We start from the raw sequence: 23,859 nt of genomic DNA, 5'->3' as shown, positions 1-23,859 counted from the left end.
CATCGAAAGAGTTCAAACATTCCATACGGCACGGCGAAAACATGTACTAGTAGTAGGGTGACCGGATTGCCGTCTCGGGTAATCATATCCATCCAAGTCCAACCATTCCGTACGTTATGTCCATCAGTGCACGTTCATATACTTCATACTAACATAGGAGAAGCGGAAAAGACCACTATATAATCCCACGCACCACGAGACTAACCTCAAACCATCAAGCAAATCAGAGCACAGGAAATAAGAAAAACAGAGTGCCAGCCTGCGAGGAGAGCCTGACCATTTTTTTTTCAGGCTAGCAAAGATGACCACTGCCGGAACTGTTGCCACCATGGCGATGTTCCTCCTGGTCACGCTCTCTGCTTCCCAAATGGCGTCCTCCCTCCGCCCCCACGCTGGCCTCGGGCTCGGCACATGCCGCCCCAGCGGGTACCTCCCGGGCCGGTCTGGCAATTGTGAGAAGAGCAACGACCCGGACTGCTGCGAGGACGGTAAGATGTACCCGCAGTATCGCTGCTCGCCGCCGGTCACAGCCAGCACCAAGGCAGTGCTGACGCTCAACAGCTTTGAGAAGGGCAAGGACGGCGGCGGCCCGTCAGAGTGCGACAACGCGTACCACAGTGACGAGGAGAAGGTTGTTGCGCTCTCAACGGGATGGTTCAGCAACATGGCGCGCTGCGGGCACCGCATCAAGATCACAGCGAACGGCAACTCCGTGTACGCCAAGGTGGTGGATGAGTGTGACTCCGTGGAAGGCTGTGACGAGGACCACAACTTTGAGCCGCCATGCGACAACAACATCGTCGACGCGTCGCCAGCGGTGTGGGATGCCTTGGGGCTCGATCAGAACGTCGGCATGGTAGACATCACCTGGTCCGAGGAGTGAACATCGGCTGCATGTTTCCTTTGTTGGTGAGAGGTGCCGTGCTGTGTATAAGGAGATAAAGAGATTCGTAGTCCATATTTCAGAGCAGGGTAGTTGGCTCGTGGCTCATTGCCCTATACGTACTGTACTATATCCCATTGTATTGTTGCTTGTGTGTGTATATATATATATGGAATAAAAGGTGTCATTCATCGTCTAAATCAGTCTATCTAATCTAGACAGAAGGAATTGGAATGATAGTAAATTATGTTGCTTTTGTACTAATTTTCAAGCCATTCATCACATCTTCTTTGAATGTTACCGTGCTAGATTTTTGTGGCATGCTTTACATATTGTGTTTGTAGTGCCTCCTTTGAGTGTGGAACGGCAACTCCGTGTATGCCAAGGTTGTTTATTCAATAGGCGAATTGAGCGTAGCTCAGCTGGTGGGGTTCCTTGTGGTGAAACCTGCCCGCCCGGATTTAAGTCTCCGACTTGACACGGGTGCTCGCATTTTCCTGAATTTTTTCTAGGATTTAACGGCGCTATTTTTCAGTGGTAGGCGAAGTGTCCGTCGATAGCGAGGCGCTTGTGGTGACTTCGTCAATCTCTAGATTTGCCGGTCCAACTCAGTTCTTCGAAGGTGCTCATAGGGGTAGGGTGTGCGTGCGTGCGTTTATAGAGGTGAGTGTGCGCTCGTGTATGTGAGCATCTGCTTCTGTAATTGGGTCTCGCAAAAAATGTGGTTTATTCAATAGAGATGGCGTAAACAAGGATGCGATAAGTACATTCTCTACTGGTGACTGGTGCTGCAGGATTTTGTTGGCCTATATGGCTAACAAGGAATGATAGAGCTTTTGATAAATCTCAACCTAAAAAGTATTTGTAGGTTAGGTCCGATATTGGGACCAATTGCAGCATAGTGAAGAGAGAAAAGACTAGATTATACAAACATGTTGCAAGCTGGAGACTGCAGCAATGGCTTTCTTTGCATCCCATGGATGACCATTCACCTTCAAGAACAGAGCGCTCATAAAATCCCAAGACGGTTTTTTAGAACTCACCTTGCTTCGCTCCGATCCCCCTCCCCAGTGCTCCGCTCTGTTGTGACATCGTTCCCCAACCCGAGGATCTGTCTTTTGCCACCGCAACGCATGTCCTTGTTCCATGGACAAGTTCCTAACGGAGGTGGCTGTTGAGATTGCTATCCACATCGCTGCGGCTGCAACGGATCCCATGGAAGATCTTGGTAGCCTGTGGGCAACCTGTTCGTAGATGCGCAAGGTGTGCGGAGATGCCGTAGTGGGACAGAGCATTCCACTGCGGTGGGTGCTGCTACGTGGGAAGCAACGTGGGACCTAGAAGCGGTTTTACGACCACGAATACCGCGCCAAGCTCGTCGCCAGGCTTGATAGCGTCGGCAACCCGGAGGCCTGCTTCTACGCTGGGATGCACACCGTCTTCGTGGAAGACCACGGTGCGCTCATACCGTGGCTTGACATGCTTGAGCGCTCCACGGAGGCAGGCCATGATGTTGTTGCATTTGTTCTCTCCCTTGTGCTCCATAGGTCCAATAGCGGTGCCGGCAATGACAACATTGTCCGGTGGCTATTGAGGAAGGTCGAAGGTGATGAAGTGAGCCTAGGGGCGAATGTGGCATGGAAGAACAAGAAATGTACACGACGACTCCAACAGGGCATGTGGGTGTTGCAGGACTTGGCTAGGCGGCCGGCGCCGGGTGAGTCTAGTCCTCAGCATCCTCGGGCCATGCCAGTGCGTTACCAGGACGGACATCAGTGCGGAGGCGTAGGCTGCGGCGGCCATGCAGGATGGGAAGGTTGGGAGGAGTGGGCTATGTTCTGCAGTGAGGAGTGTAGGATCCACAATGAGTGTGATAAGTTCTTCAGATCAATGTGGTAGATTCTAGGCAGATAAATGTTGATATGTATAATCTGGATGATAGGGATTTGTATGATAAACTCTTCATTCTCCTTAATACAATGATACGCCAAGTACGATTCCTTTCTAAACTTGTTACAGTTACCTTCCTTCTCGTATGATGCGGTTCAGATTCCCTTGCACATGTTTCCAATTTCTTAATACAAGTTATTCAAGTCATCTCCACTAATAAACACAATTAATATCAATATAAGAAATATAGAAGGCATATGGTCGCCAACATGGCTGATACGGTGGAGCGCTAGCAGGAGGGCATCCAAGTACCACTAATCTAATTGCGCACATGTATACTATATGATGCGGTTCAGATTCACTAGCATCATAGCCACATGAGGAAATTTTTCATCATGACGACAAGAAAACGCTACAACTGAAAAGGTGAACATTACACAATAATAAAGTGATGTAAGGAACTCTTTAGGCCTTGTTTGGATGCGCATATATTCATCTCAACCCACATGTATTGAAGTAGATTGGAGTGAAATTAAACTAAATTTTATTCCATTCCACTACAACACATGTGGATTGAAGTGGATACACATGCATCCAAACAAGGCCTTATTGATAAAGTCCATTACACTAAATAGGTTTACAATAACAAAGACCTATCGAACAAGAGATGTACAGTAACAAAGACCTAACGAGTATGGGGCTAACCCATACCCGACTGTTGCTTGTGCTTGTGCACGAGAAACTGGTCACGTGTACCAAACGGACACCAGAACCCCTTCAAGCGCTCTCTGCCGCGTACCCGATGAATTCTGGTGCGGAGAAGGAGCCCCGTGAGGAGACCAACCCACACAGGAAGCCAAGCGGAAGAAAAGGAAGGAAAACAAGTGTGTTCCCTTGCACCGTCGCATCTTCGAGTGCTCCCTTGCACCGTCGCATTTGCATCTGCGATGTGGACGAAGCCACCACCCCGCATAATGCGTCTTATGTCGCGACGAAGCTCCATGGAAGCATGCTTTCCTCCCTATCTTCGCAAAACTTCCACTAACACCAAGGAAACGAGTGGACATATAGCCGCGCATAGGTTTTGGCGGTAGCTGATCTTGAAGGCCTTCTCCCAACGACGCTGGAGTCGATGCAGGACGAGGGAGGCCATGGCGACGGGAGACTACGTGCAACTCAAGGTTTTCTCTAGTTTTTCGGATGCTAAGGGAGGAATAAGGATTGGAGTTTGCTAGAGAGGCTCCCCTTACCTTGGCTTAAATAGCCCCACCTCAAGACACATGTGGGGAAGGCAACACTCAAGGTCCGTGACATCCATGGCCGCCCACACGATTCACGGGCGACGGAGCGTGAACACGATGCGGTTCAGATTCCCTAGCGCGTTTGATTCCCTGCCACATTTCATCCTCATCCAAATAAGGACCTAATGACGTGTACAATGTATGATATGACACTTAAAAAAAGGGATAACAAGCATCACAGCCATTTAGTTATTAATTATTTTTATGGCAAAATATATATATAAACGACACAGTAACATGCATCATAGACACGAGTAGGGAAGGCAACAGTCAAGGTCCGTGTCATCCACGGCCACCCACGTGAGTCACGGACGATGGAGCAGGGAAGATGACGTGGACCATTCGACTCCCTATACTTCGTGATCCAACACTAACGCTGAATCACCGTATGAAATGGCGACAGGAGCTGCAATAATAAGAATTTTCAAACATAGCAAACCAATTTGCAAATAAACCAAGGCAAATACTTTCACCCCAGCACCATCTTAGTGAGATGCTTTATCTCACGTCTGTGTAGTCAAGGCAAATACTACAACACTTCAAAAAATGGAGTAACAAGCATCATAGCCATTCAGTTATTAATTGTTTTTAAGACAAAACTATATATAAACTACATAGTAACAATCGTCACAACAATTTTATTGATAACTTCAGTTACATTCCACAGTTGTACAATAACAAAGACCTATCAAAGACTACTGGGTGTACAATAACAAAGACCTGTCGAGTATAGGTACATCCCATAGTCGAGTCTGGAGACAGTCAGTGCAAGCTAAGGATGAGGCAGTGCCTCGCAAAACTTCCACCAGCATCTCAGTGAGGTGCTTTACCTTCCCTGCTGCTGCACCTCTCATGGTCATGAGCGCGAGAGAGATAGAGGCAAGAAGAGGAGCATCTTGCTTTACCTTCCTTAATGCACCTCTCAAGGTCACGAGCGTGAGGGAGATAGAGGCATTTACCTCTCACGGTCGAGAGAAAGGCAAGAAGGGGAGGTATGGAAGAGAAGCGCTGCTGTCGTTGCTGCTGCTCTAGAGGAAGGAGGATCGCCAGGGTGCTAGGATGGTGAATTGGCAGTACAAGGGATACCAAAGTGCATTGAGTACCCCTTGGCTTGCCCAAATAAGTGAACCCCCTTAATCGCAAAACTTCCACTAGCACCTAGATCGAGCAGCCCCCACTATGCCTAGATGCTGGTAGTACCCAATCTTGAAGGCCTTCTCCCAACACCGTTGTTGCCGCCGGAGGAGTTGGACAAGGAGCGCCATGGCGATGAAGAAAATATAGATGGTTGGCTCAAGAGCTTTGTCTGTATCTATCTGTATCTAAGGAGGAAGGAGTGTGTGGATTGCTAAGAAGCGCATCCAGCCTGGCTTAAATAGGCCAACCTTAAAGATGGAGAAGCAGAGAGGAGCAGTTAATACGCATCAGGGAAGACGAGGCATACTCCGTATGAAAGTAATGGTGATGCAACAGTGTTGTGGGTAGTTGGGAAACAGAGAAATAACTCACACTGAATTTACTACTACTGGTACACCAAACGGTCGTGTAGGGCCGGCGGCCATAACGCCTATCCTAGTCAGCTTGGCTTTTCATGTGATGGAGAAAATACCACTACCATATTTATTGTTAACCTATGGGTGGTAGAAGTTTCAACTACTAGTTTCCTTCCTTAGAAGGCCTCACTATCAGTCCAACCGATGGTGAAAGTATAACACCGTAGCTTCTATCGCTACGGCAGTGAAAATGGCGATAGTGATAAATCAATTTGTAGTAGTGAAGCAGCGGTGATAGTTATGAACCAGGACGTTCTTACGAACCAGCGGTGATAGTCTCATCACCAATGGTTCGTATTACGAATCATTGGTCATAAGCATCAACAACAATTTAATGATACCGGCGGTGATAGAGGCATTGATCATAGGTCAATCTGTAGTAGTGACTGTATTTCTAAACTATGGCCTCTTTTTCTTAACTTTAGCAAAACCTATGCAATTAAATAAATGTGCAGCTACAGTTTTGCTAGTGTGTTGGTCTCTGTACCACAAAAAGAGTTATGCAACCTAGGTTCCAATCCTATCAACTAAACTAGAAAAGTAAAGCACACAACCATGGAAGCAAGATAAGTGCGAAAGCTAAAGATGAGGTAGAGATGCAAATTCTCGTCGACAACTCTGGTATTTTTACCGAGGTATCGAGAAGCGCTCAAGGTTCCCCCTAGTCCTCATTGGAGCCCCTCGCAAAGGCCAAGGTCCCGATCAGGTAACTCTATGGATAGCCTCGGGCCTTCCCCACATGCAAGTGGGTCTCCGATATACCTTCTATTAAGCCTCTCCTGAACTGCTCCTCGCCATCTTCACTATCAAGCTTCCGGCCGAAACACCACATGCCTTGTTCCCTCTAGTACATGGTGGCGACCACACCACAAACGCGGTTGGTGTGGTTTCACAAGACTACAAAGCCCCGCTAAGTACAAACACGGTGCGCGCAAGCACCTTTGATCAAGAGGTATGCAAACCTCATTAGCAACTAAGCCTAAGCCTAGAGCAAGCGTATATGTGTGTGGTCTAACTAACCTAAGCGTTTCACAAAACACATACACTAATCACCAAGTGATCTTTAAGCCCTATGCATGTGGAGAGCTCCAATGTGGTGTATGAGCACCCTACTACCTTGCCTCAACTCTCTCTACCTTCTTTTGGCTAGTTGGGGGGAGGTATAAATAGCCCCCATCCAAGAAACTAGCCGTTGGAGGCAAAACCAGCATTTCTACGTAAGCACTGGATTGCTAGGTTCCTTCCACATCAGCTAGCCATTAGGCATTGACAATCCAACCTTGGAATTCGACTATTGCATTGCTTTAATTTTTTGTAAGCACCGGACCTTTGCATGGGATAGGACCACTGAACATGTTAGGTGGTTTAATGGTTGTCACCGCTATAGCCTGTGTGCACTAGATCTCCGCACCGGATAGGAGCACTGGACATGTCCGCTGCTCACTTTTCATCGCGACACACTTTCGTATTTTTGGCATAACTTTTAGCTCCGAACTCTGATTTTAATGATCTTGGAGTTTTTGAAAGCTGGCAAAAAGCTCTACAGCTTTGAACCGGTGCCATGTCAATTTCAGCTGATCCAAAATCACGAGATAATTCCAATTCATCCACCTTTTTGTCTCGGCTTCGGTGACTTCAATTTTGTTCATGTCTTTGTGTCCAGGCTTCTTCTTCTTGGTGTCTTATACTTCTAGCATGTCTTGCAGGTATTCAACATGGCTTTCTAATGTCTTCCTTGAGGTGTTGATCATTTGAATTATCACTTTGCCTAAGTCTAAGTCCACATTGCATCCATTTGAATTATATCTTGTATACTAGCAAGCAATATTGGTCCAAATGGTCATGTTGATCATCAAACACCAAAATCCAAACTAAATGTCTCATGGGGTCCATTTTCCTTATAGTATGTTGCAATTGTTTCATCTGTATATTACAAAAGTAGATCTGGATGTTGCATATCTTGTAATGGCTATGTTGCAAGTTTATGTTCCAAATGTTTCATCTGTTTCAGACGTATGTTGCAATTGTTTTATCTTCGGTGTTGCAAAAGTAGATCTAAATGTAGGGGACACTCCTATATACCAGATTTGTAGTGCTCGACAAGATCTAAAACTTCATAGTTGATACTTTTTATGTGAGATTATTTAGTCACCAAAATATTTAATATAGTATTAATAAATGTTTTTTTGCAACACCTAGATGAAATAATTGTAATATACCTCTGTAACAGAGAAAATATTTTAATATAATATTTTCTTAGAAAATATTAATGAATGTTAACACAAAAGAATAAATCATATACTCACTCATAAGTGAGTTGTACTGTAGCAGTGGTAGCGAGATTGCCACAGAAGGTTAGAGGCCAGCGGTTCGAATCCACCAGAGCATAAGAATGAGGACCTTTTCTAACTTGTTAGAGGTTACCTTTATGGCATAAGAATGGCTTGACAAATCGGGTATAGGACAGCCTCTACTCTTATGTGTATAGCCGTGATGGAATTGTGCCATTCGATAGAAGGGTTCCTATATCTGTTTGCCAAGTGAATCTAATGGCCCTAACTTGTTAGACGAACCTTTGAAAGGATTCATAGTGAACCTTGCCGACCTTCCTTGGTAGTGGGTCAAGAGGCTGATCACCTCGGGCGAAAGGGTAAATCACAACTCACAGTGAAAGTGTACAACCTCTGTAGAGTGTAAAACTGGTATATCAGTCGTGCTCACAGTCATGAGTGGCCTTGGAACATTTACGGAATAGATGATGAACACTAATGATACGGATGATGAAGATGCTCATTAATGAATATTGTTTATGCTATTCATTATTCATGTGTTACCTGATCATGTGTTTATATGGGCTTGTGAATAAATTTGTTGCCACCCAATTGCTAAAAGATGACTCATTAAAAGCCAATCGTAGTTAAACCAGTGTTAGCCTTTTGAGCCTTATGAACCCCATGTTATATTTGTTGAGTATGATATGTACTTACGCTTGCTTTATTTTTCAATTATCTAGATAAAAATCCCGGATGGGTACCAGATTGCTAGAGTTTGGAGGAATTAGGCTTGTGATCAACCAGTCAGTTGTCCCTGTGGATTGGACTCTTTACCCAAAGATCGGAGTTGTCTTTCCGCTGTTTGCTATCTAAGGTTACATTCTTTATATTAAGTATGTTATATATTGAGCATTGTCTTTTGATATTATCCTTATTTGTAGCTATATGTGAGATTTGACTTCGTGGGCTCACATATGGTGTGTATCTGGTTTTGTTCTTAAAACCGGGTGATACAAAGTGGTATCAGAGCAATGCTAACTGTAGGCCACAAGCCTAGTTAGAACTAGACGTTTTAGCATGCTCTAATCTCAACTTAGTTCTTGTTTTCTCTCCAACCTTGTTATTTGCTAAAAGTTATGCTCACTTCTGCCTCCGTTCTGTTATGAAAACCTTGTCTCTATTCTCAATCCTCTCTCTTCGTCTATATAGATGGGTCATAATGAGGAGACCACCAGCATCAGAGATTAGGAGGACCAAGCTACATTGTCCTTGATTGCATTTGACAAAGAGAAGCTTGTAGTTATGCAACAACATGTACTAGAAGGAATGATTCAACATAGGAGTTCTCAATAGTGCTTGCCACAAGGTCAAACCAACATGCCAAAGGGACTAGTGAAGAGACAAGTGGCAGAAGCTTGGAAGAAGATGAAGTCAAATGAAGGTGTTTATAGTAAGACGCTTGGAAGTCAGGATCAATGTCAATGCGGCAAGCATTATGGTTTTCCCTGTCTTTAGAACAAGTCTAATAAGAGGGAAGTCAAGGTGAACCCGAGTTGTGAAGCTAATGTGGATAAGAAGAGGAAGGTGGTCTCACTAGAGCTAGAATTGGGAAGCAATCAACATTCGAATTCTACTACATTGTCACATCCAACTCCAATATCTGGTCAGATAAACTCAGACTCTAAAGAGTTAGAAGTTTCTCAAGCTAAGATTACTCCACTCTTTTCACAGGAGGTATGCATAGATGGGTGGATGATCACCTATAAGTTGTTTCAACCCAAAGGATCAAGCGAGCTAGAAAGTGGTCTAGTCTAACAAAGATGAACCTTTAGAGTCAGCAAGCTGACAATACTCTAAGCAACAATTATACCATGAAAGTGGCTAGAGTCGGATCACTACAAGGTTGCCACTAGAAAGTGTCAGTGATACCCAACCCGAAAGAAGCATTTGATGAGAATGACGAATGAAGGAGTCATGCTAGACTACCCAAGATCAACGAAGTGGAAGAAATGTTGCCCTAGATGCCCTCATAGCCACACCTTAGTTAAGGAATAGGAGTTTGTGCCCTTTATGTAATAAAAACGTTAGTATCGTAAGTCGAGTCAATGATTGAGTGGTGCACCTTTAATGCTTTGTTGAATTGTTATTATGCTTATGATTGTTTTGCGTCTTTGTAATGACTGCAATGATTTTGTTGGGTGTTCCCATAATTTTATTTAGTTTATAGGCCTAAGTATAAGGATTAATGAAATAAATAGTCGGGTTTTGGTTATCTCCTGTTTTCCCTATTCTTTCTTTTGGGAGCACCCTGTCTTTATTAGTTTATATCTCTGTTCTTGGATGACTTTAAATTATGACAAAATTTTGGACAACAATAGACTTCAATATCTTTCTGTGACCACAAGAATCACCCTAATAGCTATTTTGGTTATGGAGTGATGAAAATCATAATTCGGTGCACTTGTGCTGTCTGAAGCCTAGAACAATTTCTGTTGTGCACTGTTTTCGTCTATCTAAATTGTAGAATTTGGAAAAGTGTTCTATAGGGAAGTTGTGGATAATTTTATAATCTTTCCAACGGTATAAGATACAACTATATTGGATTAACAGAATGAGAGTTACGGCTATTTTACTGTGCTTCTATTTTCCTGTCCCGCGAGGAAAAAAAATCGAGTTGTGTGTTCTTAGATATGCACATGCGTTCCTTGGGATGTCGGAAGGCCATTAGGATAGTCAGCATACCAAGAAGAAGATGTAAGCTACCTTTTTGGTGTCCCCTAGTTGATCTTTTCTTAAGGGGGGGTAGCCAAGTTCAAGGAGATGCAAGCTATACTTTGGTGTCCCCTAGTTTATCTTTTCTTAAGGGGGGTAGCCAAGTTGAGGAAGTTGCAAGACAAAGGCTTCATACGTTCTGGTGCTTCACTTGGAAGTATAGGTTATGTTTCTAGATGAGACATCACTATCAAGTGCAGGTGTCTTTGCTAAGGATGTGTTACTTGTTGGATCAAGGAGCTCAGGTATTTTCCCATATTGGTTATCACTTCAAGTTATTAACAATTGGGAGTCAATCTTCAACATACCTAGGATAAGTTGGTATGGATGACATAGGAAGGAGATGTTGGACATCTACAGTTGATTTAACGGAGACTCAGAACATCTCAATGTTTCACTGAGTTAGCAAGTGAGTTTGTTGAAGGAAGTTCTCTTCTTGGGAAATGTTATTTTCAATGGTAAAGAAATAAGGAGAAGAACTCAAGAAAAGCTAATGATGAGTTTGGTCATAACCTACCCAAGTATGTAAGAGTGACTTGGAGTTCCTTGGAATAGTAAGATCCTATCAGAGGTTCAAGGGAAGTTTATCCAAGATCATCAAGATATTGGTAGAGCTACCGGAGAAGCTTTTAAGTTAGTTGGATCAAGAAACCTCAGGTAAGTGTTTGAGGGAGTCCAAGAAGAGGTTGAAGTAACACCTATATGATAGCTTTGCCAGATCAGAATAAGAGTTTCTCTATCTTTTGAGAAGCATCGTATCTAGGTTTAGTATGTGTAAGAAGGAAAGTAGTGGATTATGGATTAAATTAACTAAGAAAGCGTGAGTTGAACTACCTAACCGGTTATTTGGAGTTATCCATTGTGAAGCATGGAACAAGAATCTACAGGACATCTTCACTAAGTTGGCCTTGAGCTTGTGATATCCTCATTGGAATGAGATTGATTATGACTTGGAAAAGTGCTATTACTTGAAGGAGCAAAGTCATGTCCGATGCCCTTAGCAAAGGAGAGTTATGCTAAGAAGATTCAAACGATACCAAGGACTAAGAACTATATTCCAAGTTCGAGCAACTTGACCGGAATCATTAATGTTTTGAAGATTGGTAGTATAATTTCCTTCTGACCAAGAGATTCGTCAGGCTTCGTTGGAAGGTGGATATTTTAAGAAAGAGAATTGGTATTAAAGGAAAGGTGGCCTAGTGATTGGAATTACCTGAGAATTGTTCAAGGTATCTATCAAAATCTTAGAATCAGTTTGATAAGTTACTTGGAGTAAGGTCAACCGGTATGCAAAGTAAAGTGAGCTCCTTATCAAGACGATGGAACTGCACAAGAAAGTAAAGAAGAATCCAAAGATGGAGTATCCCTATCTCCTAAACGACGTCTTCTGAATCTCGGGGACGAGATTCATCTTAAGGGGGTAGAATTGTAACACCCTAAAATTTGCCTCTTTGAAAATAGAATTAAAATGATTTATTTATGAATTTTATGCTCATGAAAACATAGCAAAATAAAAATTTTCAATAAATTAAAATTCATCATAAGGAGTAGCAACATGGATGTGCATACATGCCGGTGCATTTGATTTATTGCAATGAGTGGTTGAATCCAAAACTCAAAATGCTTTTGAAAATGGCTTTGAAATGAAAGAAAAGAGAATTTGAAAATAAAATAATTTAAAAAGTTGTAAAAATTATTTTTGGAAAACTTAAAAGATTTCTCATTTTTATTTGAATTGAAAAGAGTATTTTAACCATATTCAAATTTGATTTGGTTTATATTTGAAATTGGTTTTGAAAAGAAAAAAAAAAGAAAAACTCACTCTCTCCCCACTATGCCAGCCCGCTCAACCCTGCAGTGGCCCAGCACCACTTCCTTCCCCCCGCTTGGCTCGGCCTACTCCCATTTTTCTTTTTCCCCCGCAACCCATCTCTCCCACTTTCTCCGCATCGCCGCGCGCCCGCTCTTGGGCCGGCCCAGCAAAGCCGTGTAGCTATCGCGCTCGCCTTCCTTCTCCTCTCTCGCTGCCACCCCGGCCCCATCTATCAGCGGGGTTTTCTTCCTCCTCGTGTCACAACCACACCGGACTCTACCACCGCTGCCATGGAGTTCGTCTTCGTCTCCACTACGCCGCGCCTGGCGTGACCCGCAAGCTAGCCCCGCCCATAAATAGCAGCTCCCAGCGCACCACCTCCCTACCAAACCCTAGCTAGCGCTGCCTCCCCTCAAGCCGCACCACCATCGCAGAACCCTAGCGCCGCCGTCGCCATCTGCTCCGCGCGTGACCCGTGCCTCACCGTCGACGATAAGTTCCTAGGTGAGTTCGCCGTGCTCTGCTCTCTCTCTCTCTCTCCCGGTGTCTTCCCTGTGTCGTAGCATGGCCTGTAGGTATTTTTCCGTGAACATCGGCGAGAGTCTCGACGTCGGCAATGGTAGCCACCGTGCGCTCCCTGTTCAGGCGCCGAACTCATCCCCAAGCCGCCCCATCCGTCTGATCTCAATCAGACGATCTCAATTAGAGCATACCCCTTCGCTTCATAATTTGTGCACCGTAGACCCATGAACCCTGCCCAAGGTGACACCTCAGCCGGTCCACCACTAGCTTACCAGCGTGGCCCAATCCCCTTCTGCCATGCGTCGTCCACATGGACAACGACCGGGTCAACCCCGCCAGCTCTGGCCGTTTTACAAAAGAGAACCTGAGTTTTTATGAAATCAACCCGTCGTCCTGAGTAGTTCAAAAATAATTCAATCAATGCCCCTAGTTTTTATGTTTTGACCCCTCTGTTTTTCCAAAAATGACGCCTGGTCCATAGGGCTGTTTTAATTCGGTTTTTAATTATTTTTAATACGAAATTGATTTCAAAATATTTACAGAATTGCCATTGATCTTATTTTATGCATAGTTTCTCCGTTTTAACTCTGATTTGACCCGTTCAACTTGCGTTAGGTCCGTGATTCCATAATCTACATGTTCAAACTACTGTTAGATATATTTTCAACTTTTAAAATTCAAGGTTAGATTTAATCTATTATTTTATTAAAGAAAATCTTGTTAATTCATATCTTCTACGTTTTAGCTCTGATTTGATCTATTTGAGTTGCGCTAGATTTATTGCAATGAGATCTACGTGTTAGTAATAATGTTTATCATGACACTATTTCTAGAATTTCATGGTTTAAATCCTAACCTAAATAATAAGTATGCAACTGGATTTTATAAATAAAATATGATTTGTTTTACTTTAGTTTTATAATTCAAATATAAATTTAACTTAATTCAATTTATATTATTTATAAAGTATCTTATATATATATGAATTTATATAGATAAAATAAATAAAGACTACAGTTTTGTTTTCCACGTGTAAAGTAAATCTTTCGGTAGTTGTATCTTTTTCGTTATAGCTCCGATTAGCGTGCCTCTCATGACTGTATGTTTGTAGCGATGCGTAGAATCGTAATTTAAACTTTTTTACTTATTTTTCTATGATTGGTGTATTATTCTAATGTAGATGTAATTGTATGCTATGCATGTATGTGTATGGATGTTTGTGTGGTGTTCTACAATTACGTCCAGTCGGTGAGATATACGTGGTGATCAAGAAGAAGAAGAAGAACGTTGAAGATTAAAGCTTACCAAAGGAACGGTGTTTAAGGCAAGTATAGCATGGGATCTTCCTTGTTGTCCTATACACCTTTAATCATTTAATTCATACTTACGCATGCTTTATTTTTTAATTATTTGGATAAAAATCCCGGATGGGTACTAGATTGCTAGAGTTTGGAGGAATTAGGCTTGTGATCAACTAGTCAGTTGTCCCTGTGGATTGGACTCTTTACCCGAAGATCGGAGTTGTCTTTCCGCTGTTTGCTATCTAAGGTTATATTCTTTATACTAAGTACGTTATATATTGAACATTGTCTTTCGATATTACCCTTATTTGTAGCTATATATGAGATTTGATTTTCTAGACTCACCTATGGTGTGTATCTTGTTTGTTCTTAAAACCGGGTGCTACACTTTCTTTGCATCCCATGGATGACCATTCACTTTTAGGCTTGGTTTTAGTTAAAGGTGTCTATCAACTCTGTGATGTTTTATGTGTTAAACTTTGTAATAAGTTTGGTCTAATTCCTCTATTGAGAGGATGAAGTTGGATGTTTAATTCCAATATTAAAAAATTTACGGGTCTACGGCGGGCCGGCGCTCATAGCATGACATCGTTAATAAGCTAGCATTTCAGCTGTCCAATTTTTATTGTATGCTAAATTTGTCCCGCCTTTCTTTATTTATTAGGACTTGTTTAGATAAATCCATCATCTCCCAACAAATGTGGATTAGCTAATTTCTCCTGATCAGTTTCTCTCGTCCACTCCACTCCAATGAACGCGAGGTGAATGGCTTTATTAAAACAAACCTGAGAAATTAAATCCACTAGCACATTACATGATGAGCAAATAATCACGTTTATGGATGGAAAGAAGCATCAAAAATCATATTGATTGCAGTTTGCATAGCTTGACCTCTTCTCCATGCTGCAAGAACAATGGGTTTCATTCAGATGTAACTCTTTCGGTCTCTCTTCATAATGAACCAGCCAAGTCACCAAATCCAGTGATGTGTCACAGTATCAAATACAAATAAAACTTAGATGAAACCCTAACTAAGACTGGTCTTTAATATTAACAACATTTATATATCTAAATAAGTTTATATTATGATACTAATTATGCACCATGAAATTAATATTTTATATATCACGATTCCTATGTATCAGGCGAATGATTTTTTTAGTCCTGTTCAGTCGATATAGCTCTGCTGCTTGCTTCTTCCTGCTTTCGCCCAACCTGCGGACCACAGGCGCATAGACCAGTGGGCGAGCGGCCGCGTGTCCTGCGGTGGAGCCTCTCACCTTGCTGCATTTGACTGCTACATCGGTGGTTAATGACTGTGCATCCTTGTCTTTGTAGGCGATGATCAAATTCAACCACTGTAAAGCATCGCCTGAGAGATTGACTGCATTTTCAACTTTGATTATCTATCAGCCATTCAATCAAAACTGCAAATGCTTAACTTTTTCGAAAAGGGAGAATGACACCCTTTGTGAGACAGAGAGGGAGTACGACTATACATTATACATGTTCGATCATCATCTGCCCCTGTTAAGCACCCAAGACACGTCGTGGTTGGATATATTTCCCGTCGCCGGCGAGCCGTAGTCGCCATATATGTTTCCCGTCGCCGGCGAGTGGTAACCGCGGGTTCCACGCGAAAAGTCGGACGTAGTCCTGTTATACTCCTGCTGCGACAGAACTGGAAGCGTCACATCCTCGGATTGCAGGACGTTCATGGCTTGCACAATTGACGGTCGCACGCTAGGCTCCGGGTGCGCACACCACAGCCTGACCACCAACACGCGCTGCAGCTGCCACTCGCAGAGCCACCGTCCAGCAGCTGCCTGGCTTTGGTCAGCAGCCTCTTGTCCACCGCTTCCACAAGAGCATTTCTGTTGTACAGGTCCCAGATCCACTTGAGTAGCGGGATCACCTTGCCGGGGTGCTCCATCTCCTGCTGCCGTCCCGTGACGATATCCAGGAGGACGACGCCGAAGCTGTAGACGTCGGACTCAACGCTGGGGCGCCGAGTGCGGATGAACTCCGGGTCGATGTACCCGGCGGTGCCCATAACGACCTGCGTCGTCCTTGGCCCGGCTCCATGGTCGACGAGCCTGGCCAGGCCAAAATCTCCTAGCTTTGTGCTGTGTGACGAGTCGAGTAGTATGTTGCTGGGCTTCATGTCGCCCTTGCAGGACGCACTGATCCCACTCCGTGTGCAGGTAGCGCAGCGCGGAGCCTAGGCCAAGGATAATCATGTATCTGTTGTTCATCATCAAAATTAACAAGTACTAGTTAACACAGAAGCAATGAGAGGATAATAGCCTTCTAAGTAGCTACTAGTACTGGAAAGACGTAGCAGCAAACTGTGATTTTTTTTGTTTTGAGTGACTGTAGTACCTCTCTGGCCAAGATAGCAAGCTGTTGTAATTGTAAATAAAGGTGTCTGTCAAGGCTGCCTTCCGGCACAAGCTCATAGACGAGCAAGAGACCCTTGCGGCTGTCACACCAGCCTAGCAACCGCACGAGGTTCCGATGCCGCAAACGGCTTATGATCTTCACCTCAGCCTCAAACTCCTTCCTTCCCTGCGCCGATGACTCAGCCGCCGAGAACATCTTTATGGCCACCGCACGGTCTTGGTCACCGAGGCTGCGCCGGTACACGTTGCCGAAGCCCCCACGGCCGAGCTTCTCCTCCTCGGCGAAGTTGCTCGTGGCAGCGGCGAGTTCGTGGTAGCGGTACCTCCTAGGGCCCACCCCTCTCTCGAATTCAGCTTCCGTGATCTCGAAGTTATTAAGCCATTTTTTTATTCAAATACTAATTAGTGGTTGGCTCAATATTGATCCAAACGAGGCCAAAACTGAAACTACTTTGCAGCATGGTGAGGAGCATTTTGCGATCATGTAGCGTGTATTTGGTTGAGTTGGGTAAAATACATGCATGGCAGAAACCCACAATATCTTTGGACTTTTCAATTTCCAATATCAAAATGAAGTTAACTGTGTACAACGTATCTTGTCCACATGTTCACATCGAAAGAGTTCAAACATTCCATACGGCACGGCGAAAACACGTACTAGTAGGGTGACCGGATTGCCGTCTCGGGTAATCACATCCATCCAAGTCCAACCACTCCGTACGTTATGTCCATCAGTGCACGTTCATATACTTCATACTAACATAGGAGAAGCGGAAAGACCACTATATAATCCCACGCACCACGAGACTAACCTCAAACCATCAAGCAAATCAGAGCACAGGAAATAAGAAAAACAGAGTGCCATCCTGCGAGGAGAGCCTGACCATTTTTTTTTTCAGGCTAGCAAAGATGACCACTGCCGGAACTGTTGCCACCATGGCGATGTTCCTCCTGGTCACGCTCTCTGCTTCCCAAATGGCGTCCTCCCTCCGCCCCCACGCTGGCCTCGGGCTCGGCACATGCCGCCCCAGCGGGTACCTCCCGGGCCGGTCTGGCAATTGTGAGAAGAGCAACGACCCGGACTGCTGCGAGGACGGTAAGATGTACCCGCAGTATCGCTGCTCGCCGCCGGTCACAGCCAGCACCAAGGCAGTGCTGACGCTCAACAGCTTTGAGAAGGGCAAGGACGGCAGCGGCCCATCAGAGTGCGACAACGCGTACCACAGTGACGAGGAGAAGGTTGTTGCGCTCTCAACGGGATGGTTCAGCAACATGGCGCGCTGCGGGCACCGCATCAAGATCACAGCGAACGGCAACTCCGTGTACGCCAAGGTGGTGGACGAGTGTGACTCCGTGGAAGGCTGTGACGAGGACCACAACTTTGAGCCGCCATGCGACAACAGCATCGTCGACGCGTCGCCAGCTGTGTGGGATGCCTTGGGGCTCGATCAGAACGTCGGCATGGTAGACATCACCTGGTCCGAGGAGTGAACATCGGCTGCATGTTTCCTTTGTTGGTGAGAGGTGCCGTGCTGTGTATAAGGAGATAAAGAGATTCGTAGTCCATATTTCAGAGCAGGGTAGTTGGCTCGTGGCTCATTGCCCTATACGTACTGTACTATATCCCATTGTATAGTTGCTTGTGTGTGTATATATATATATATGGAATAAAAGGTGTCATTCATCGTCTAAATCAGTCTATCTAATCTAGCTAGAAGGAATTGGAATGATAGCAAATTATGTTGCTTTTGTACTAATTTTCAAACCATTCATCACCTCTTCTTTGAATGTTACCGTGCTAGATTTTTGTGGCATGCTTTACATATTGTGTTTGTAGTGCCTCCTTTGAGTGTGGAACGGCAACTCCATGTATGCCAAGGTTGTTTATTCAATAGGCGAATTGAGCGTAGCTCAGCTGGTTGGGTTTCTTGTGGTGAAACCTGTCCACCCGGATTTAAGTCCCCGACTTGACACGGGTGCTCGTATTTTCCTGAATTTTTACCAGGATTTAACGGCTCTATTTTTCAGTGGTAGGCGAAGTGCTTGTCGATAGCGAGGCGCCTGTGAGGACTTCGTCAATATCGAGATTTACCGGTCCAACTCAGTTCTTCGAAGGTGCTTATAGGAGTAAGTTGTGCGTGCGTCCATTTATAGAGGTGAGGGTGCGCTCGTGTATATGAGCATCTGCTTCTGTAATTGGGTGTAGCAAAAAATGTTGTTTATTCAATAGAGATGGCGTAAACAAGGATGCGATAAGTACATTCTCTACTGGTGACTGGTGCTGCAGGATTTTGTTGGTCTATATGGCTAACAAGGAATGATAGAGTTTTTCATAAATCTCAACCTAAAAAATATTTGTAGGTTAGGTCCGATATTGGGACCAATTGCAGCATAGTGAAGAGAGAAAAGACTAGATTATACAAACATGTTGCAAGCTGGAGACTGCAGCAATGGCTTTCTGTAACACCCTAAAATTTGCCTCTTTGAAAATAGAATTAAAATGATTTATTTATGAATTTTGTGCTCATGAAAACATAGGAAAATAAAAAAATTTATTAAATTAAAATTCATCATAAGGAGTAGCAACATGGATGTGCATACATGCCAGTGCATTTAATTTATTGCAATGAGTGGTTGAATCCAAAACTCAAAATGCTTTTGAAAATGGCTTTGAAATAAAAGAAAAGAGAATTTGAAAATAAAAGAATTTAAAAAGTTGTAAAAAATATTTTTGGAAAACTTAAAAGATTTCTCATTTTTATTTGAATTGAAAAGAGTATTTTAACCTTATTCAAATTTGATTTGGTTTATATTTGAAATTGGTTTTGAAATGAAAAAAAGCAAAAAAAGGAAAACTCACTCTCTCCCCATTGTGCCGGCCCGCTCAGCCCCGCAGCGGCCCAGCACCACTTCCTTCCTCCCCGTTTGGCCCGGCATGCTCCCGTTTTTCTTTTTCCCCCGCAACCCATCTCTCTCTTTCCCTGCTTCGCCGCGCGCCCGTTCTTGGGCCGGCCCAGCAAAGCCGTGCAGCTGCCGAGCTCGCCTTCCTTCTCTCTCGCTGCCACCCTGGCCCCATCTGTCAGCGGGGTTTTCTTCCTCCTCGCGTCGCAACCACACCGGACTCTACTGCCTCTGCCGCCGTGGAGTTCGTCTCCGTCTCCACTACGCCGTGCCTGGCGTGACCCGCAAGCCAGCCCCGCCCATGAATAGCAGCTCCCACCGCGCCGCCTCCCTACCGAACCCTAGCTCGCGCTGCCATGCCTCAAGCCACACCGCCGCCGTAGAACCCTAGCACCGTTGTCGACATCTGCTCCGCCGTGACCCATGCCCTTCCGTGCCTCAGCGTCGATGAAAAGGTCCTAGGTGAGTTCGTCGTGCTCCTCTCTCTCTCTCCCGGTGCCTTCCCTGTGTCGTAGCATGGCCCGTAGGTGTTTTTCCGTGAACATCGACGAGAGTCTCGATGCCGACAATGGCAACCACCGCGCGCTCCCTGTTCAGGCGTCGAACTCATCCCCAAGCCGCCCCATCCATCTGATCTCAATCGGACGATCTCAATTAGAGCATACCCCTTCGCTTCATAATCTGGGCACTGTAGACCCATGAACCCTGCCCACAGTGACACCTCAGCCGGTCCACTACTAGCTTACTAGTGTGGCCCAGTCCCCTTCTGCCACGCATCGTCCACATGGACAACGACCGTGTCAACCCCACCAGCTCCGACCGTTTTACAAAAGACACCCCAAGTTTTTATGAAATCAACCTACCGTCCTGAGTAGTTCAAAAATAATTCAATCAATGCCCCTAGTTTTTATGTTTTGACCCTTGTGTTTTTCCAAAAATGACGCACGGTCCATAGTGCTGTTTGAATTCGATTTTTAATTTTTTTAATACGAAATTGATTTCAAAATATTTACAGAATTACCATTAATCTTATTTTATGCGTAGTTTCTCTGTTTTAACTCCAATTTGACCACGTTCAACTTGTGTTAGGTCCGTGATTCCATAATCTATATGTTCAAACTACTATTAGATATATTTTCAACTTTTAAAATTTAAGGTTAGATTTAATCTATTATTTTATTAAAGAAAATCTTGTTTAATTCATATCTTCTACGTTTTAGCTATGATTTGATCTCTTCGAGTTGCGTTAGATTTATTGCAACGAGATCTACGTGTTAGTAACAATGTTTATCATGACACTATTTCTGGAATTTTATGGTTTAAATCCTAACCTGAATAATAATTATGCAACTGGATTTTATAAATAAAATATGATTTGTTTTACTTTAGTTTTATAATTCAAATCTAAATTTGACTTAATTCAATTTATATTATTTATAAACTATCTTATATATATGAATTTATATAGTTAAAATAAATAAAGACTATCATTTTCCTTTTTCACGTATAAAGTAAATCTTTTAGTAGTTGTATCTTTTTCGTTATAGCTCCGATTAGCGTACCTCTCGTGACTATGTGTTCGTAGCGATGCGTAGAATCGTGTTTTAAACTTTTTTACTTATTTTTCTATGATTGGTGTATTGTTCTAATATAGATGTAATTGTATGTTATGCATGTATGTGTATGGATGTTTGTGTGGTGTTCTACAATTACGTCCAGTCGGTGAGATATACGTGGTGATCAAGAAGAAGAAGAAGAAGAACGTTGAAGATTAAAGCTTACCGAAAGATCGGTGTTGAAGGCAAGTATAGCATGGGATCTTCCTTGTTGTCCTATACACCTTTAATCATTTAATTCATACTGCATGTGTCTACCTTGACTACCACTAAGGATTTCCTAATACTTTGTTACCCTGTACCCTGATACCTATAGGGTATTGCATTGGGTAGTATGATGCTAGTGCTCAACTAAAGCCATGATCTTCTAACTTGACTAATGGTATATGCAATAAACATTTAAAAGATATTTTTAGCAACATGGAACAAGGGGGCTAAAGCATTGGGCTGTCTTATGGTGCTCTGATTCCTCTCCCTAAGGACTTATCTCTAAGTCATCATCCGGGACTTACAGTACAACTGTGAGGGCTATATGGCTTTGGCTTTAGCTCAGTATGAGGACCTTTTCTAACTTGTTAGAGGTTACCTTTATGGCATAAGAATGGCTTGACAAATCGGGTATAGGACAACCTCTACTCTTCTGTGTATAGCCGTGATGGAATTATGCCATTCGATAAAAGGGTTCCTATATCTGTTTGTTGAGTGAATCTAATGGCCCTAACTTGTTAGATGAACCTTTGAAAGGCTTCATAGTGAACCCTACCGATCTTCTTTGGTAGTGGGTCAAGAGGCTAATCACCTCGGGCGAAAGGGTAAATCACAACTCACAGTGAAAGTGTACAACCTCTACAGAGTGTAAAACTGGTATATCAGTCGTGCTCACAATCACGAGCGGTCTTGGAACATTTATGGAATAGATGATGAACACTAATTATATGGATAATGAAGATGCTCATTAATGAATATTGTTAATGCTATTCATTATTTATGTTTACCTGATCATGTGTTTATATGGGCTTGTGAATAAACTTGTTGCCACCTAATTGCTAAAAGATGACTCATTAAAAGCTAATCGTAGTTAAACCAGTGTCAACCTTTTGAGCCTTATAAACCCCATGTTATATTTGTTGAGTACGACATGTACTTACGCTTGCTTTATTTTTTTAATCATTTGGATAAAAATCCCAGATGGGTACCAGATTGCTAGAGTTTGGAGGAATTAGGCTTGTGATCAACCAGTTAGTTGTCCCTATGGATTGGACTCTTTACCCGAAGATCGGAGTTGTCTTTCTGCTGTTTGCTATCTAAGGTTATATTCTTTATACTAAGTATATTATATATTGAGCATTGTCTTTTGATATTACTCTTATTTGTAGCTATATGTGAGATTTGACTTCCTGGGCTCACATATGGTGTGTATCTGGTTTTGTTTTTAAAACTGGGTGCTATAAAGTGGTATCAGAGCAATGCTGATTGTAGGCCACAAGCCTAGTTAGAACTAGATGTTTTAGCATGCTCTCATCTCTGCTTAGTTCTTGTTTTCTCTCCAACCTTGTTATTTGCTAAAAGTTATGCTCACTTTAGCCTCCGTTCTGTTATGAAAACCTAGTCTCTATTCTCAATCCTCTCTCTTCGTCTATATACATGGGTCGTAATGAGTAGACCACCAGCATCAGAGATCAGGGGACCAAGCTACGTTGTCCTTGATTGCATTTGATAAAGTGAAGCTTGTAGTTATGCAACAACAAGTACTAGAAGGAATGATTCAACATAGGAGTTCTCAACAGTGCTTGCCACAAGGTCAAACCAACATACTAAAGGGACTAGTGAAGAGACAAGTGGTAGAAGCTTGGAAGAAGATGAAGTCCAATGAAGGTGTTTATTGTAAGACGCTTGGAAGTCAGGATCAATGTCAATGCGGCAAGAATTATGGTTTTCCCTGTCTTTAGAACAAGTCTAATAAGAGGGAAGTCAAGGTGAACCCAAGTTGTGAAGCTAATGTGGATAAGAAGAGGAAGGTGGTCTCACCACAGCTAGAATTGGGAAGCAATCAACATTCTAGTTCTACTATATTATCATATCTAGCTCCAATATCTGGTCAGATAAACTTAGACTCTAAAGAGTTAGAAGTTTCTCAAGCTAAGATTACTCCACTCTTTCCACAAGAGGTATGCATAGATGGGTGGACGATCACCTATAAGGAGTTTCAACCCCAAAGGATCAAGCGAGCTAGAAAGCGGTCCAGTCTAACAAAGATGAACCTTCAGAGTCAACAAGCTGATAATACTCTAAGCAACAATTATACCATGGAAGTGGCCAGAGTCGGATCACTACAAGGTTGCCACTAGAAAGTGTCAGTGATACCCAACCCGAATGAAGCATTTGATGAGAATGGCGAATGAAGGAGTCATGCTAGACTACCCAAGATCAACAAAGTGGAAGAAATGTTGCCCTAGATGCCCTCATAGCCACACCTTAGTTAAGGAATAGGAGTTTGTGCCCTTTATGTAATAAAAACGTTAGTATCGTAAGTCGAGTCAATGATTGAGTGGTGCACCTTTAATGCTTTGTTGAATTGTTATTATGCTTGTGATTGTTTTGCATCTTTGTAATGACTGCAATGATTTTGTTG

At 43.3% G+C, this 23,859-nt stretch overlaps 3 protein-coding genes across 3 annotated transcripts; 2 read left to right on the top strand and 1 right to left on the bottom strand.

The window, feature by feature from the left end:
* Nucleotides 1-302: 302 nt before the first annotated feature.
* Nucleotides 303-889, top strand: LOC136530682 (putative ripening-related protein 5). Its single transcript, XM_066523402.1, has one exon. The coding sequence runs from the start codon at nucleotides 329-331 to the stop codon at nucleotides 881-883; it is 555 nt and encodes a 184-aa protein (XP_066379499.1). The 5' UTR covers nucleotides 303-328; the 3' UTR covers nucleotides 884-889.
* Nucleotides 890-15,919: 15,030 nt separating this feature from the next.
* On the bottom strand, nucleotides 15,920-16,819 carry LOC136530681 (probable kinase CHARK). The gene is made up of 2 exons (XM_066523401.1): nucleotides 16,691-16,819; nucleotides 15,920-16,552 (listed from the first exon to the last, which is right to left on the bottom strand). The coding sequence occupies exon 2, from the start codon at nucleotides 16,470-16,472 to the stop codon at nucleotides 16,023-16,025; it is 450 nt and encodes a 149-aa protein (XP_066379498.1). The 5' UTR covers nucleotides 16,473-16,552; nucleotides 16,691-16,819; the 3' UTR covers nucleotides 15,920-16,022.
* A 745-nt stretch (nucleotides 16,820-17,564) lies between these two features.
* LOC136530679 (putative ripening-related protein 5) lies at nucleotides 17,565-18,378 on the top strand. Its single transcript, XM_066523399.1, has one exon. It carries the CDS (start codon nucleotides 17,620-17,622, stop codon nucleotides 18,199-18,201), a length of 582 nt encoding a protein of 193 aa, XP_066379496.1. The 5' UTR covers nucleotides 17,565-17,619; the 3' UTR covers nucleotides 18,202-18,378.
* The last annotated feature ends 5,481 nt before the right edge of the window (nucleotides 18,379-23,859 follow it).

Source organism: Miscanthus floridulus, unplaced genomic scaffold, assembly GCF_019320115.1.
Source record: "Miscanthus floridulus cultivar M001 unplaced genomic scaffold, ASM1932011v1 fs_175_1, whole genome shotgun sequence".
Taxonomy (NCBI): domain Eukaryota; kingdom Viridiplantae; phylum Streptophyta; class Magnoliopsida; order Poales; family Poaceae; genus Miscanthus; species Miscanthus floridulus.
This window is presented reverse-complemented; position numbering and strand designations above follow the sequence as displayed.